Here is a 12,314-nt window from a genome sequence, read left to right as displayed (position 1 = left end):
ATTTTGAATGGAAATTTTATCAGGGCATTTTCCCCTCTGAAAATTAGTGGCAGGCAAAGCTGAGGACCCATATTAAATAAATGAAATATGAGTGAGAAACATAATTTTCTGTAAGTAGCTTAATAATACTAACCATTACTAATATCACAGTAGTAATGTTCCCATGGCATCAATAACCTGAAATACAGCACACATACTTGTGTGTTCTATCACTGTTGAAACTTTCATTTGATTTCTTCTTCATCTCATCTGGGTTTTGGAGAGTTGTTCAGATTTCTGTGGTATTTTGAATTACATATTCTGCTACAAATTGTAGTGTAAAACTTTTTAAGGTGATATTTCAACTAGGTTTGTATGTTTATTCTCTATAAACGTAGAATAAGTGTAAAACTTTGCTTTAGGAAAAAGCAAAAAGTCTTAGCCGATAAGTACCTTTCCTGATGGTGCTTAACGTCCCACTCCAGGTACTTCCGTGTGACGGTGGTGGGATGGGGCCAGTGGAGTGGTAGTGGAAAGCGCGCACAACGCAGGGAGATGGTCTGGTGAATTCACACCCCTGAATTCACTAATCTTATTACTTCCTGCTTGGCCACTGCTAGCACAGCTTTGTGTCCTTGCTTTCCCTCTATCCCTGTCAATCCATCCTACACCGTATTGCCACATTGGTTTTACTGACTTTTTCTTATTCCTAATTAAAAGCAAATATTGGTCCATTATAGAATGAAATTGGAAGTCCTTTGCCCGACACTCAGTAACTCTTGAAGTCTGGTATAACTTGCCAGACCAGTCCCCTGGGCTTGCCTTGTACATTCTTGTCACAATACCTTTTTTTGTGTGTGTGTGTGTTTTAAGATTTTAAATTTTGATTTGAAATAAAATACCATTATTCATTCAACAAATTGGAAAATATTAAAACAGTTGACATTATCGAGAGTGGGGAAAGAAATAAGAAAGTTGTATACACTGCTGATGTGGCAGTAAATCATCACAACCTTTTAGGAAATGCATTTCCTGTTAAAATTTTTTAAAAAGGGAGCATAAAGCCGTGACAGAAGTTTCACCTTGAGGAATCCATACTACAGGAACAAAGGCATTCGTAGCTAAGGATATGCTTCAGTACCTGAAGATACGTTGTATATAACAGCACTAGAAGGCAATCGCAACAAAACCAATCTGAACTGGAGACCATCTGAATGCCTGTAAACTGGGAAATGATTGACTAAATTATGGTATTTCCAATTCTATGGCTCATTTGTTCACTCACCATATATATTTTTCGAGGCAGGCATTGTATTACTGTATGCCAGGCATTGTTCTAGATACTGGGGGTAAGGAAGTGGGCAATACGGATTTGTCCCCTTTATCATGAAGCTTATATTCGTGTGTGTGTGTGTGTGTGTGTGTAGCAAGGGAGAGACAAAAATGATAAATGATAATAATAACAACAGCAACAATAAAACAAGTCAGTTAACCTTTAGAATAATTGCCTGTTTCTAGAGGCAGGTACCTTGGGTTTTTCAGTGAAAAAATTACATCCAGATTTTTATTCTGCTTTGAAATCTTTATGTCCTGATTAGTTGCTCCTGGTGTGTCTTCTCATTGTATTTTGGAAGTTTTTAATAGCACTTATCCTGCTTTATTTTTATGTTTTTTAAGTGAAACTTCAGACTTCATCTGGATTTCCCTAGTTTTTCCACCAGTGTTCTTTTTCTTTTCCAGGATCCCATGCAGGATGCCACATTGCATCGCAATACCTTTTTGCTCATGCCAGTCTGTCTTCCCTACCTGTTTGGATTCTATCCAGTATAAATTGGTTCTTATTTGTTTGCTTACTCATTTATTCAATAAACAGGTAGTTATGAAGCCAGGCACTGTTCTTAGGGGTTGTAACAATGGAGAATAGACAGGTCTTTGTGCTTAAGAAGCTTATACTTTATTATGGAGGTGGGAGGGCTAGAGAGAAAAATATTCATATATATATTATATCAGATGCTATGTGTTGTGAGGAAAAATGGAGCAGGATAAGGGGGCTAGAGAGTAACAGAAGTGCTATATTATAGATGATGACCAGAGTCTGGACAGATCATTGCCTGCTACATGGTAGGAATTCAGTAAATGGCAGATTTTTTTCATTTGTTTTCAATCTCTGAAAAAGTACCCTTTTCCCCTATATAGCTTTCATTCTCAGTAAGCATTATTATAATGTAATAGCAGGAGAGTTAATTTTTGTACTTGGTTTAACTGCTGTCAGAAATCAAATAGAAATTTGGTTTTTTTTACTATGGTAAAATATGCATAAACATAAAGTTTACTGTTTTAACTGTATTTAAATGTATAATTCAGTGGCATTAAGTACATCCACGGTGTTGTACAGCCATCACCACTATCTATTTCCAGAACTTTTTCATCATCCCCTGCCCCATCCTAGCCCCTGGTAACTTCTATTCTACTTTGTCTCTATGAATTTACCTATTCTTAGGTACCTCATATAAGTGGAATCACGGTATTTGTCCTTTTGTACCTGGCTTATTTCAGTTAGCATAGAATTTTCAAGGTTCGTCCATGTTGTAGCATGGATCAGAATTTCCTTCTTTTTTATGGTGAAACAACCTTCCATTGTATGCATGTACCACATTCGGTTTATCCATTCATCTGCTGATGGACACTTGGGTGGTTTCCATCTTTTGGCTAGTATGAATGCCATGAACATTAGTGTACAAATATTTGAGTCTCTGCTTTCAGTTCTTTTGGGTATATGCCTAGAAGTGGAATTGCTGGATCATATTCTACTTGGTAATTCTACTTGGTAAATGGGAATTCTGCATTTAGCTTTTTGAAGAACCGCTGTACTATTTTCTGCAGTGGCTGCACCATTTTACGTTCTCACCAGCACTACACGAGGGTGGCAGCTGTACCACACCCTCAGCAATACTTAGATTTTCTGGTTTTTTATTTATTTATTTATTTATTTTTTTATTTTTTTACGTAATAGCCATCCTAATGGGTATGAAGTAGAATCTCGTTGTTTTGATTTATATTTGTCTAATGACTAATGATGTGCATCTTTTCATGTGCTTATTGGTCATTTATCTTCTTTGAAGAAATGTCTATTCAAGTCCTTTGCCCGTCATATAGAAGTTTTTGAATGTTGCAGAGTTTTGCTGAATGTCACCTTTAATTGTTTTCTATAAAACTTCACAAATGACTCAGTGTACCCTGTCTTTTAAGGTATTTAATGTTAATGCACCTCTGCCTCCACGTAAAGAACAAGAAATAAAAGAATCCCCTTATTCACCTGGCTACAATCAAAGTTTTACTACAGCAAGTACACAGACACCACCCCAGTGCCAACTGCCAGCTATACACGTAGAACAAACTGTCCTTTCTCAAGAGTCTGGTAAGATCTTTGTGTATCATATTTGGAAGACTTAGATGAGAGCTAATTAAATGGAAAGGAAGTCTGTAGTGACACTTGAGAGGTTCTTTCTTGACTAGTAAGCCTTATCTTTTCACATGTTCAAGTATTGAGAAACACTTAATGCTTTTTTGTCTCTTTAGTTAAGTTCACTTATTACTTTTAACTTTTGTAGAGGTAGAACTTAGATGGTTGATTTAACCTTGAAGTAGGCTTTTATTTTTAAATCCGATTGCTTTGATTACCATCAGCAGTGGTAGAGGTGCACAAGGCACTATCCAGCCGCTTTTATGAAGGTTTTGAAACCATTCTGTTAACTCCGTGTTAGCACAGATGGCTATCTGGCCTTTTTTCTTCCCTCTTGTAATAAAGCATTGATTAATGTGAAGATATAATTTAGTATGCTTATTCTACTCTTTGCTTAGAGATGGGAGACACTTTTGATTGTTCATGCTATTCTACTACATACATGAAAGAATGGCAACTTTGTAGTTATTTCCCAATTTAAGAAGCACTTGTAGATTTTTAATGTTGGTATTTCAGGCCCCTACTGGGTTTTCTAAAACTTAAGCTGGAGCAAACGAATTGCTTGGTTAATCACAAGAGGTAGTAAATGTAAATCCCTGGACCTAGCCACAAATGACCTCATTCTCTTCTCACCTCTACTGTGAAAACATAGGGCAGGTGATTTACATAAAGGATACTTTTTGTCATATTCCTTTTCAATTACAGTATTAATAAGAGTTCATTTTCTTTTACTGCTCGATCTGGCATATTTAGCCTGTTTTTTTCCTTTAATTGTGGTAAAATATACGTAACATAAAATTCATCATTTTAAGCATTTTTAAGTGTACAGTTTTTATGGCATTAAGTACATCCAGGTTGTTATGCAGCCATCACCACCACTCATCTCTAGGAATTTTTCATCTTCCCCATTTAACACTAACTCCCCATTTCCCTTTCCCTGTAATTCCTGGCAACCAGCATTCTACTCTATGAATTTGACTGCTCTAAATACTTAACTTATATAAGTGGAATTATAGAGTATTTGTCCTTTTGTAACACCATAATGTCTTCAAGGTTCATCCATGTTGTATTGTAGAATGTGTGAGAATTTTCTTCCTTTCTAAGGCTGAATAATATTTTATTACTTAAATATATATATATAGAGAGATATCTGTCTCTCTGTATATCCACATACATATCAATAGCATCTGTTTTTTTAAAAAAGGGAGAAAGTTGTATTAAAGGTTTTGATATACACTGACTTCTAAGTATAAAGAATATTAAACTTTTATTACCATTTAACTCTTGGACTCTAAAACTGTTTCCTTAAGCAGCAAGTTATCCTGATGGAACTATTCAAGTAAGCAATGGTAGCCTTGCCTTTTACCCAGCACAGACGAATGTATTTCCCAGACCCTCTCAACCATTTGTCAATAGCCGGGGATCTGTTAGAGGATGTACTCGTGGTGGGAGATTACTAACCAATTCGTATCGGTCCCCTGGTGGTTATAAAGGTATGCTCTGAATAAAATTTGTATGTTTACTTGACTCAAACTGTTCTTACTTTACCTTGTTCCTTTTTGTGGTTTCCATTTATAATGTAGTAGAGAATTCCCTATTTCTGCAAAATATGGTATTTCTAATATGTCTATTGTCTATAACGGAGGAACTCTTTGAATGAAAAACAGATCGATCCTGTGACTTACTGTAGTGAAAGGTTGAGCATTTTGTTTTTTTCCAGGGATGAGTTTTGGTTTTCATATTTGAATAATTTCTTTCTTCTGTTAATTGACTTGGCTGGCTCAAAACATGTCATATTTAAGACAGTGCCCATTTCCTAGTTGTCAGCGTATATACCACAGATGAAAACTTTGAGACAATGATAGTGACACGCTTTTAAGTTAGATACAGTTCCAAGTATTCTAGTCACTGCTGGTATTGGCAGAAGTACTCTAGACCAAGGCCTTAACCAACCATCCTTTCCCAACCCCACCTGCATCCCAGCAATAGTAAATTTCTACAGTTGGCTTGTTTGAAGTCTGTGATTTTTTATAAATGTGTGTTTTATTGTGGAAACAGTATTATGGAGTTTGCTTAAAGAAGGCATAAATCTAATGATGGCTTTATAGGGTCAGTTTAACTTTCTAAGTGGTGTAGAACAGACTATTGAAAAGTTTAGTGTAATTTTGCCCATAATTTTATGTAAGTTGTTTGTTTATTAGGTTTTGATACCTATAGAGGACCTCCTTCAATTTCCAATGGAAATTATAGCCAGCTACAGTTCCAAGCTAGAGAGTATCCTGGAACACCTTATTCCCAAAGGGTAAGAATAATTGTTGTAACTGAACAATAGTACAATTGATGTGAAGCTGGTAACTAAACTCTAGCAGAGTTGTAATTTGTTTTGTAAAGACACTCTTGTAACTATATGGAGAGTGGATCTGGAAGCTTTTCTAGTAACCCAAGTAGGGTACATGACAACTGCCTGTTACATGGAACTTAGGAGGTCTTAAGGACTTTATTAAGTTTGCATTAATTCATTTACTCCACCATCCTAGAAGAGAAACTGGGGTTCAGAAACAAGTAACTTATCTAAGGTCACTCAGCACGTAAATGATAGAACTAAGATTAGATGCAAGTTTCTTAACTCCAGAGCCCATGGTCTTTACTATATTGCCTTCAGCTTAACTTTTTAAGATATCAAGTATAGGAAAGTCCTTTTTTGTAAGTTTGATTTTATTTTGTTTTTTTCCTGATTGACTAGTTCAGCAGATTTTCTTTACTATATGTGATAAAAGACTGATAGGAGGATGGTACACATTCCACTTGAACAGCCCTTGGGAACTCCCTGTCATTGGTCATATATGGATATGAATTTATACTACATTAGCATTTTCAGTTTTGAAGTTTTACAAACCTTTAAGTATGTATGTGGTATTATACTGAGTTCTGTTGTTAATATACAAAGGAGCTTACGGTTACGTGAGGTAAGATAGATGTCTATGCAGAGGCAATATTGAAGAACACACCTTGGAGAACACACCAGGTCACCTAAATGACTTGGGTTTGACCTCTGATCTCACCAGTTTCCTCTCTGTGTGACCTTGAGCATGTTATGTAAACTTTCTGAGCTTTAGTTCCTTATCTGTTAGGTGAAGACTCATCTGTTTGAGTTACTTATCTTACTCTGAAGTGTTGAGGATTACTCTATGAGAGATTCTGAGGATTAAATGAAGTCATATACATACATAAGTGCTTTGCATATATCAAGGATGCAAATATTAACTGTTATTACTTGATTGTCACGTACTGTGTGTGCAAGGAAAAGTTTGGTTAATGTGGTCTTTCAGTAATGGAGCTATCTGTTTTTAATACCAGTATTCTAGTATTTTTGTGTGCTGCTTTAAATTTCTTCCTGAGGAAACATAAGATATCAATGATAGTAGTGCTGTTGGGAAGAGGATTGGGAGTTTGGGGTAGGAAAATTAATTATTATTTTTACTGTATACATTCTTGTCCTGTTTAAATTTTTTATTACATGTATTGATATTAATCTGATTACACCATTAATTATTCTTTTCATGACTTGCATGGGGGCTGACTTTCACCATACTTGGGAGTCAGTTTGAAATGTTGCCTCTTGAACATTTTTTCTTAAAGATTCCAGGCAATAATACGTTCATACATTATAATTCTTATCAATTTCCCTGTCAAAACAAAACCCTAACATAGTTTGTAATTGTCTTCACACTTTGGTTTATAAATAGAGCAAGACTGAAATTGTCTGTATTTTTGCTTTCTCATCTCCTTTTATATTGAGATGAGGCATGGAGGACCAGGACATATTTCTGAATTTCCCTCATTACCTAGCGTTGTGTCTTTTACGTAGTGTTCTCTAAATGCTTTCTTGTTTCTGCAAGTATTAACATATCTGATTTGTCAGGTTAATTAACAGATGAAGCAAATATTGCTACTGTGACTCTGGCTTTATTTGTTTTTCTTGGTGTCATCTGAGCCCCTTTGGTTGCTGGAGAAGGCTAGATCAAGGGCTAGGAGGACTTAGTCTTACAAATTTATCTGCCAGTAATAACTAATTACCGTTTTGCATTTTTGGTGCTAAGGTAGATATTATGTGTTCATTTTAGGATAATTTCCAGCAGTGTTACAAGCGAGGAGGAACATCTGGTGGTCCTCGGGCAAATTCAAGAGGTAAGGATAATTAACTGAGGAGTTTATTTACCCAAAACATACCTCTAGATCTCTCTTCATCCTTTGTCAGGTTCTCCCCAAAGTATATTAGCATTCATCTTTTGAGGTTTTCAGTTTGCTTAAATGTTGTACTGAAGATCTGAGGGAGATATTAGACTAGTAGAAGGGCTGTGGAAATCATTTGTCAATTTAAGTGTGTGTGTGTGTGTGTGTGTGTGTGTGTGTGTGTGTGTGTGTGTGTGTGTGTGTGTTTTAAATTTGCTTGACACCAGAGCATAATTTAACCTTTGATGCATATTCACTTATGCTGACTTGATATAGTTTCAGGTGATATTTCAGGATGGTGGTTTTGGAATAATGGGCACTTCTAGATACTCTAGGGCCCCTTAGTACATTGATAGATAGGAATAAACAACAATTAAGACACAATGACTTGAACAAAAGCAGGATACTTTTAATACTTCTTAAAATGTGAAGGTACTATTAAAAGGTTCAGTGTAACTGAGAAAATCAAGAATTCCTGAAGGTTAACTTTGTCACAAGAAACGAGAAGCTTTTCCTTTTAAGAAAGTAGCCACTGTTCACATTATCTTTGCCTTCTATCTGAGCAGTGTTTTTGTACAATACTGAAAACATTAAAATTTTATGATAACCACATTAACTTAGAAGTAAAGAACAAGCATTTATTATGGGGCTTTAGTACCATAACAAAATATGTTTGAACGTCTAGTAGGCTAGTAGTTCCAGAGGTTGCTACTTCCATGTAATCTCAGTTTTCTTGAGTCCTTCTCCGTTAGATACTTAGAGTAGATTTGTCACTGAGGAATTAAGAGCTCAGCATTATGGGAGAAAGGTAAAAAATTAAAGAGTGTTCACACCTGGGTTTTAGACGCTGCTATAACCATAACTACCGTTACGTTATCCAACCTTTGGGGGCCTCATTTTTTTAATATTTAAAAAAAAATGAGGCTGCTGGACAAAATCATCCAGGTCCTTTCTGGCTTTAGCATGGTAGTAGAAAAGCCTATTGTCAGAGAAATCTAGAAGAGTATACTGTGGCTATACTTTATTGCTTTTTAAAAAAAATTTACTATAAAATGTATTTTTATCTGTATTTCAGTAGCCGACTAATGTTAAATATTGTGTTCAAAGCTAACTGCTTCATTATGAGAAACTCACTGTTGCTAATAAAACAGCAGGGTGGAGTGATTCTTCTCAGGTGAGCAGCCCAGAAAGAGACAACGAAACCTTTAACAGTGGTGACTCTGGACAAGGAGACTCCCGTAGCATGACCCCTGTGGATGTGCCCGTGACAAACCCAGCAGCCACCATACTGCCAGTACACGTGTATCCCCTGCCTCAGCAGATGCGAGTTGCCTTCTCAGCAGCCAGAACCTCCAATCTTGCCCCTGGAACGTTAGACCAACCTATTGTGTTTGATCTTCTTCTGAACAACTTGGGAGAAACTTTTGATCTTCAGCTTGGTAGATTTAATTGCCCGGTGAATGGCACTTACGTTTTCATTTTTCACATGCTAAAGCTGGCAGTGAATGTGCCACTGTATGTCAACCTCATGAAGAATGAAGAGGTCTTGGTATCTGCCTATGCCAATGATGGTGCTCCAGACCATGAAACTGCTAGCAATCATGCAATTCTTCAGCTCTTCCAGGGAGACCAGATATGGTTACGTTTGCACAGAGGAGCAATTTATGGAAGTAGTTGGAAATATTCTACGTTTTCAGGCTATCTTCTTTACCAAGATTGAAAGTCAGTACAGAATTGACAATAAAAGGATATGGTGTTCTGATTAGTGGGAATAAAGGAAAAGTAGTCCTTGCCCTTCTGACAGATTGGTTTAGGAAAATGTGTTCATTCCTAGAGGAAGGAGGAGGTCCTTACTTTTTTGTTTTCCTCCCCGTGGTGAAAAATTTCAAGCTGAATGACAATTAGCACTAATCTGGCACTTTATAAATTGTGATGTAGCCTCGCTAGTCAAGCTGTGAATGTATATTGTTTGCACTTAATCCTTAACTGTATTAACGTTCAGCTTACTAAACTAACTGCCTCAAGTTCAGGCAAGTTATAATGCCTTGTTGTGCCTCAATAAAAAAGTTACATGCATCTTCAGTGTTCTTACTTGATTAAACATTTAGTTAAGAAGTAAAATGTTTAAGTTTTAGTGTTCATCACTGGTAACTCTTGAATGGGAATCTGTTCATGGGTTCATACTATTATTTTAAAATAAGCCTTTTATATATAATAGCTCCTTTTAAGAGTTACTTTTCTCTGTTATTATACATATCATTCATCAAAAGATTACATCTGTTTTCCACTGGCCAAATCACATATTCTCCTTGAAGCTGTTTTGCAGTAGCGTGTTTTATCCTTTAGTTAGCTGTCTTCAAGTACCTACTATATGAATAATAATACAAGATACAGTAGGCGATACATGGGTAGTACTACTGGTCCACCATCAGTAAGGCTTATGCTTTCTAGTGGATTCTAAATTTGAGTAGGTAAAATATTTAGTCATCAAAAAGCATGGGTCTGTGGTCAGGCAATGCTGTATCTGAGTGCTGATTTTTTCCACTTAGTAACTGATCTTGGGCAAGTTATTATACCTCAAAGATTTTTTTTTTTTTTTTTTTTTTTCGGTATGCGGGCCTCTCACTGTTGTGGCCTCTCCCGTTGCGGAGCACAGGCTCCAGACGCGCAGGCCTAGCGGCCATGGCTCACGGGCTTAGTTGCTCCGCGGCATGTGGGATCTTCCCGGACCAGGGCACGAACCCGTGTCTCCTGCATCGGCAGGCGGATTCTCAACCACTGCGCCACCAGGGAAGCCCTCAAAGATTTTTTTAAAGACAGTTTCCAGAAATGCAAAATGGACGTTGATAGATCAGCCTCAGGGCAGTTGTGAAGTTCAGCTAAGAATTTATCTAAAAGACTTTACACACTGCCTGTCACATAAGCATTTAATAAATGTTAGATGCTGTAACTGTGTTTTACTCATTCGGAAAACTTTAGGGTGCTCTCTGTGTATATACTGTCTTGAATGCAGTGTAGCAGGCAATGCCAGAGTTTAGTATCCATTCTAGACGTACATCCTCATGTCTCAATTTAAGTTTGTATATGATTCTTACTACTAAGCACTTAATAATATGTTTCTCGGGCTTCCCTGGTGGCGCAGTGGTTGGGAGTCCGCCTGCCGATGCAGGGGACACGGGTTCGTGCCCCGGTCTGGGAGGATCCCACATGCCGCGGAGCGGCTGGGCCCGTGAGCCATGGCCGCTGAGCCTGAGCGTCTGGAGCCTGTGCTCCACAACGGGAGAGGCCACAACAGTGAGGCCCGCATACCACACACACAAAAAAAAAAAAAAAAAAAAAAAAAAAATATGTTTCTCAATTACTTTAAAGAATAGTAATTCAAAATAAACTTTTTTTTTTTTTTTTTTTTTTGTGCTAGGCGGGCCTCTCACTGCTGTGGCCTCTCCCGCTGCGGAGCACAGGCTCCGGACACGCAGGCTCAGCGGCCACGGCTCACGGGCCCAGCCGCTCCGCGGCATGTGCGATCCTCCCGGACCGGGGCACGAACCCGTGTCCCCTGCATCGGCAGGCGGACTCTCAACCACTGCGCCACCAGGGAAGCCCCAAAATAACCATTTTGATTGAATATTCCAGAGTTTATTAAGGGTTGGAGAAAGGGCATTCCTAGCCTGCAGCCAAGCAAGTCACTTGCTGAGGCAGAAAGTTCTTGTTTTGATCCTCTGCTCACTCCTGTGTTGTTAAATAATCTCAGGAAGGTGTAAGAGCATTAAATTATTATGGTTAATATTTCTGAGCTAGGTGTGGGTTCAGCAATTGAATCCTTAAGCCATGTTTAATTCTGTGGTGTTAAGTGTTAACTACAGTGCTCTCAAGACAGAGGATGTAATGTGATTCACTGTTTAACGGAACTTTTTCAATTCATGGTAAGTACTTTGTGAGTTAGGGATAATAGTATTCCAGTTAAATAAATTCGTTAATGGCTTTTATGTCCAGAACACAAAATGAAAAGTATGCAGGAAAGCAGAAATATGATTAAATGCTTGAGGGGAAAACTTGATGTTTAAGAACCGTTGTTGATCAAGTTCAATGAGGCCTTTCTCAGTCTTTTTTAGCCACTGTTTTCTGCTGCAGTAGGGTCTTCAGCTCATTAGTCTTTTGTCCTGCACATGATCGACATTTATTGAAAAAATATTGTGAATGACTCTTTATATTTTTTAAGGTAAGTGTCCAACAAGAAGAGATTCATTAACTAGGGTATCCCCTCATGATAATACTCATGTTTTAGGAGAGTTTATTGGATGAAATACTATTTCTCTAAGTGTAAAGACAGTAAACTAGAAAATTATTCTTAGACTTAAGGAATGAATGGACAAGATCTTTTCATTCTGAAGCAGTGTAACTTTTGAAGACACAGTTCTTCTGGAAGCTTTTAGTAGAAGTCCAGATGTCTTTACAGAAAGATATACACATGCAGATTTTAGATACCTTTGCAAGAGATGTAATGGGGATCCATAGATAAGTAAAGCACATTTAGGGACCTTGTATAAGGAACTTATATTTTACTGAGAGGATCTTGTAGGTATGACTGAAGTGGAAAGGCATTCCATAAAATTACTATGTATCTCTGAATATATAGATT

General features: G+C 37.3%; 1 protein-coding gene across 36 annotated transcripts in view; it reads left to right on the top strand.

The window, feature by feature from the left end:
- Nucleotides 1–9,751, top strand: part of CAPRIN2 (caprin family member 2) — a 41,349-nt gene extending 31,598 nt beyond the window's left edge. For 10 of the 36 annotated variants that reach the window (XM_067008994.1, XM_067009015.1, XM_067008993.1 and 7 more), the window contains 5 exons: nt 3,229–3,397; nt 4,753–4,935; nt 5,644–5,744; nt 7,567–7,630; nt 8,827–9,751. In XM_067008994.1, coding sequence (XP_066865095.1) covers nt 3,229–3,397; nt 4,753–4,935; nt 5,644–5,744; nt 7,567–7,630; nt 8,827–9,395 — 1,086 coding nt within the window. In that variant the 3' untranslated portion in view covers nt 9,396–9,751. Of the gene's footprint in view, nt 1–3,228; nt 3,398–4,752; nt 4,936–5,643; nt 5,745–7,566; nt 7,631–8,782 lie in introns of all 36 variants that reach the window. The other 26 variants (XM_067008999.1, XM_067008998.1, XM_067009012.1 and 23 more) reach the window with 9 other exon arrangements.
- Nucleotides 9,752–12,314: the final 2,563 nt, after the last annotated feature.

The sequence above is a fragment of the Kogia breviceps genome, chromosome 12 (genome assembly GCF_026419965.1).
Source record: "Kogia breviceps isolate mKogBre1 chromosome 12, mKogBre1 haplotype 1, whole genome shotgun sequence".
Taxonomy (NCBI): domain Eukaryota; kingdom Metazoa; phylum Chordata; class Mammalia; order Artiodactyla; family Physeteridae; genus Kogia; species Kogia breviceps.
The sequence above is the reverse complement of the archived record's forward strand: the minus strand, read 5'-3'. Positions and strand labels throughout refer to the sequence as shown.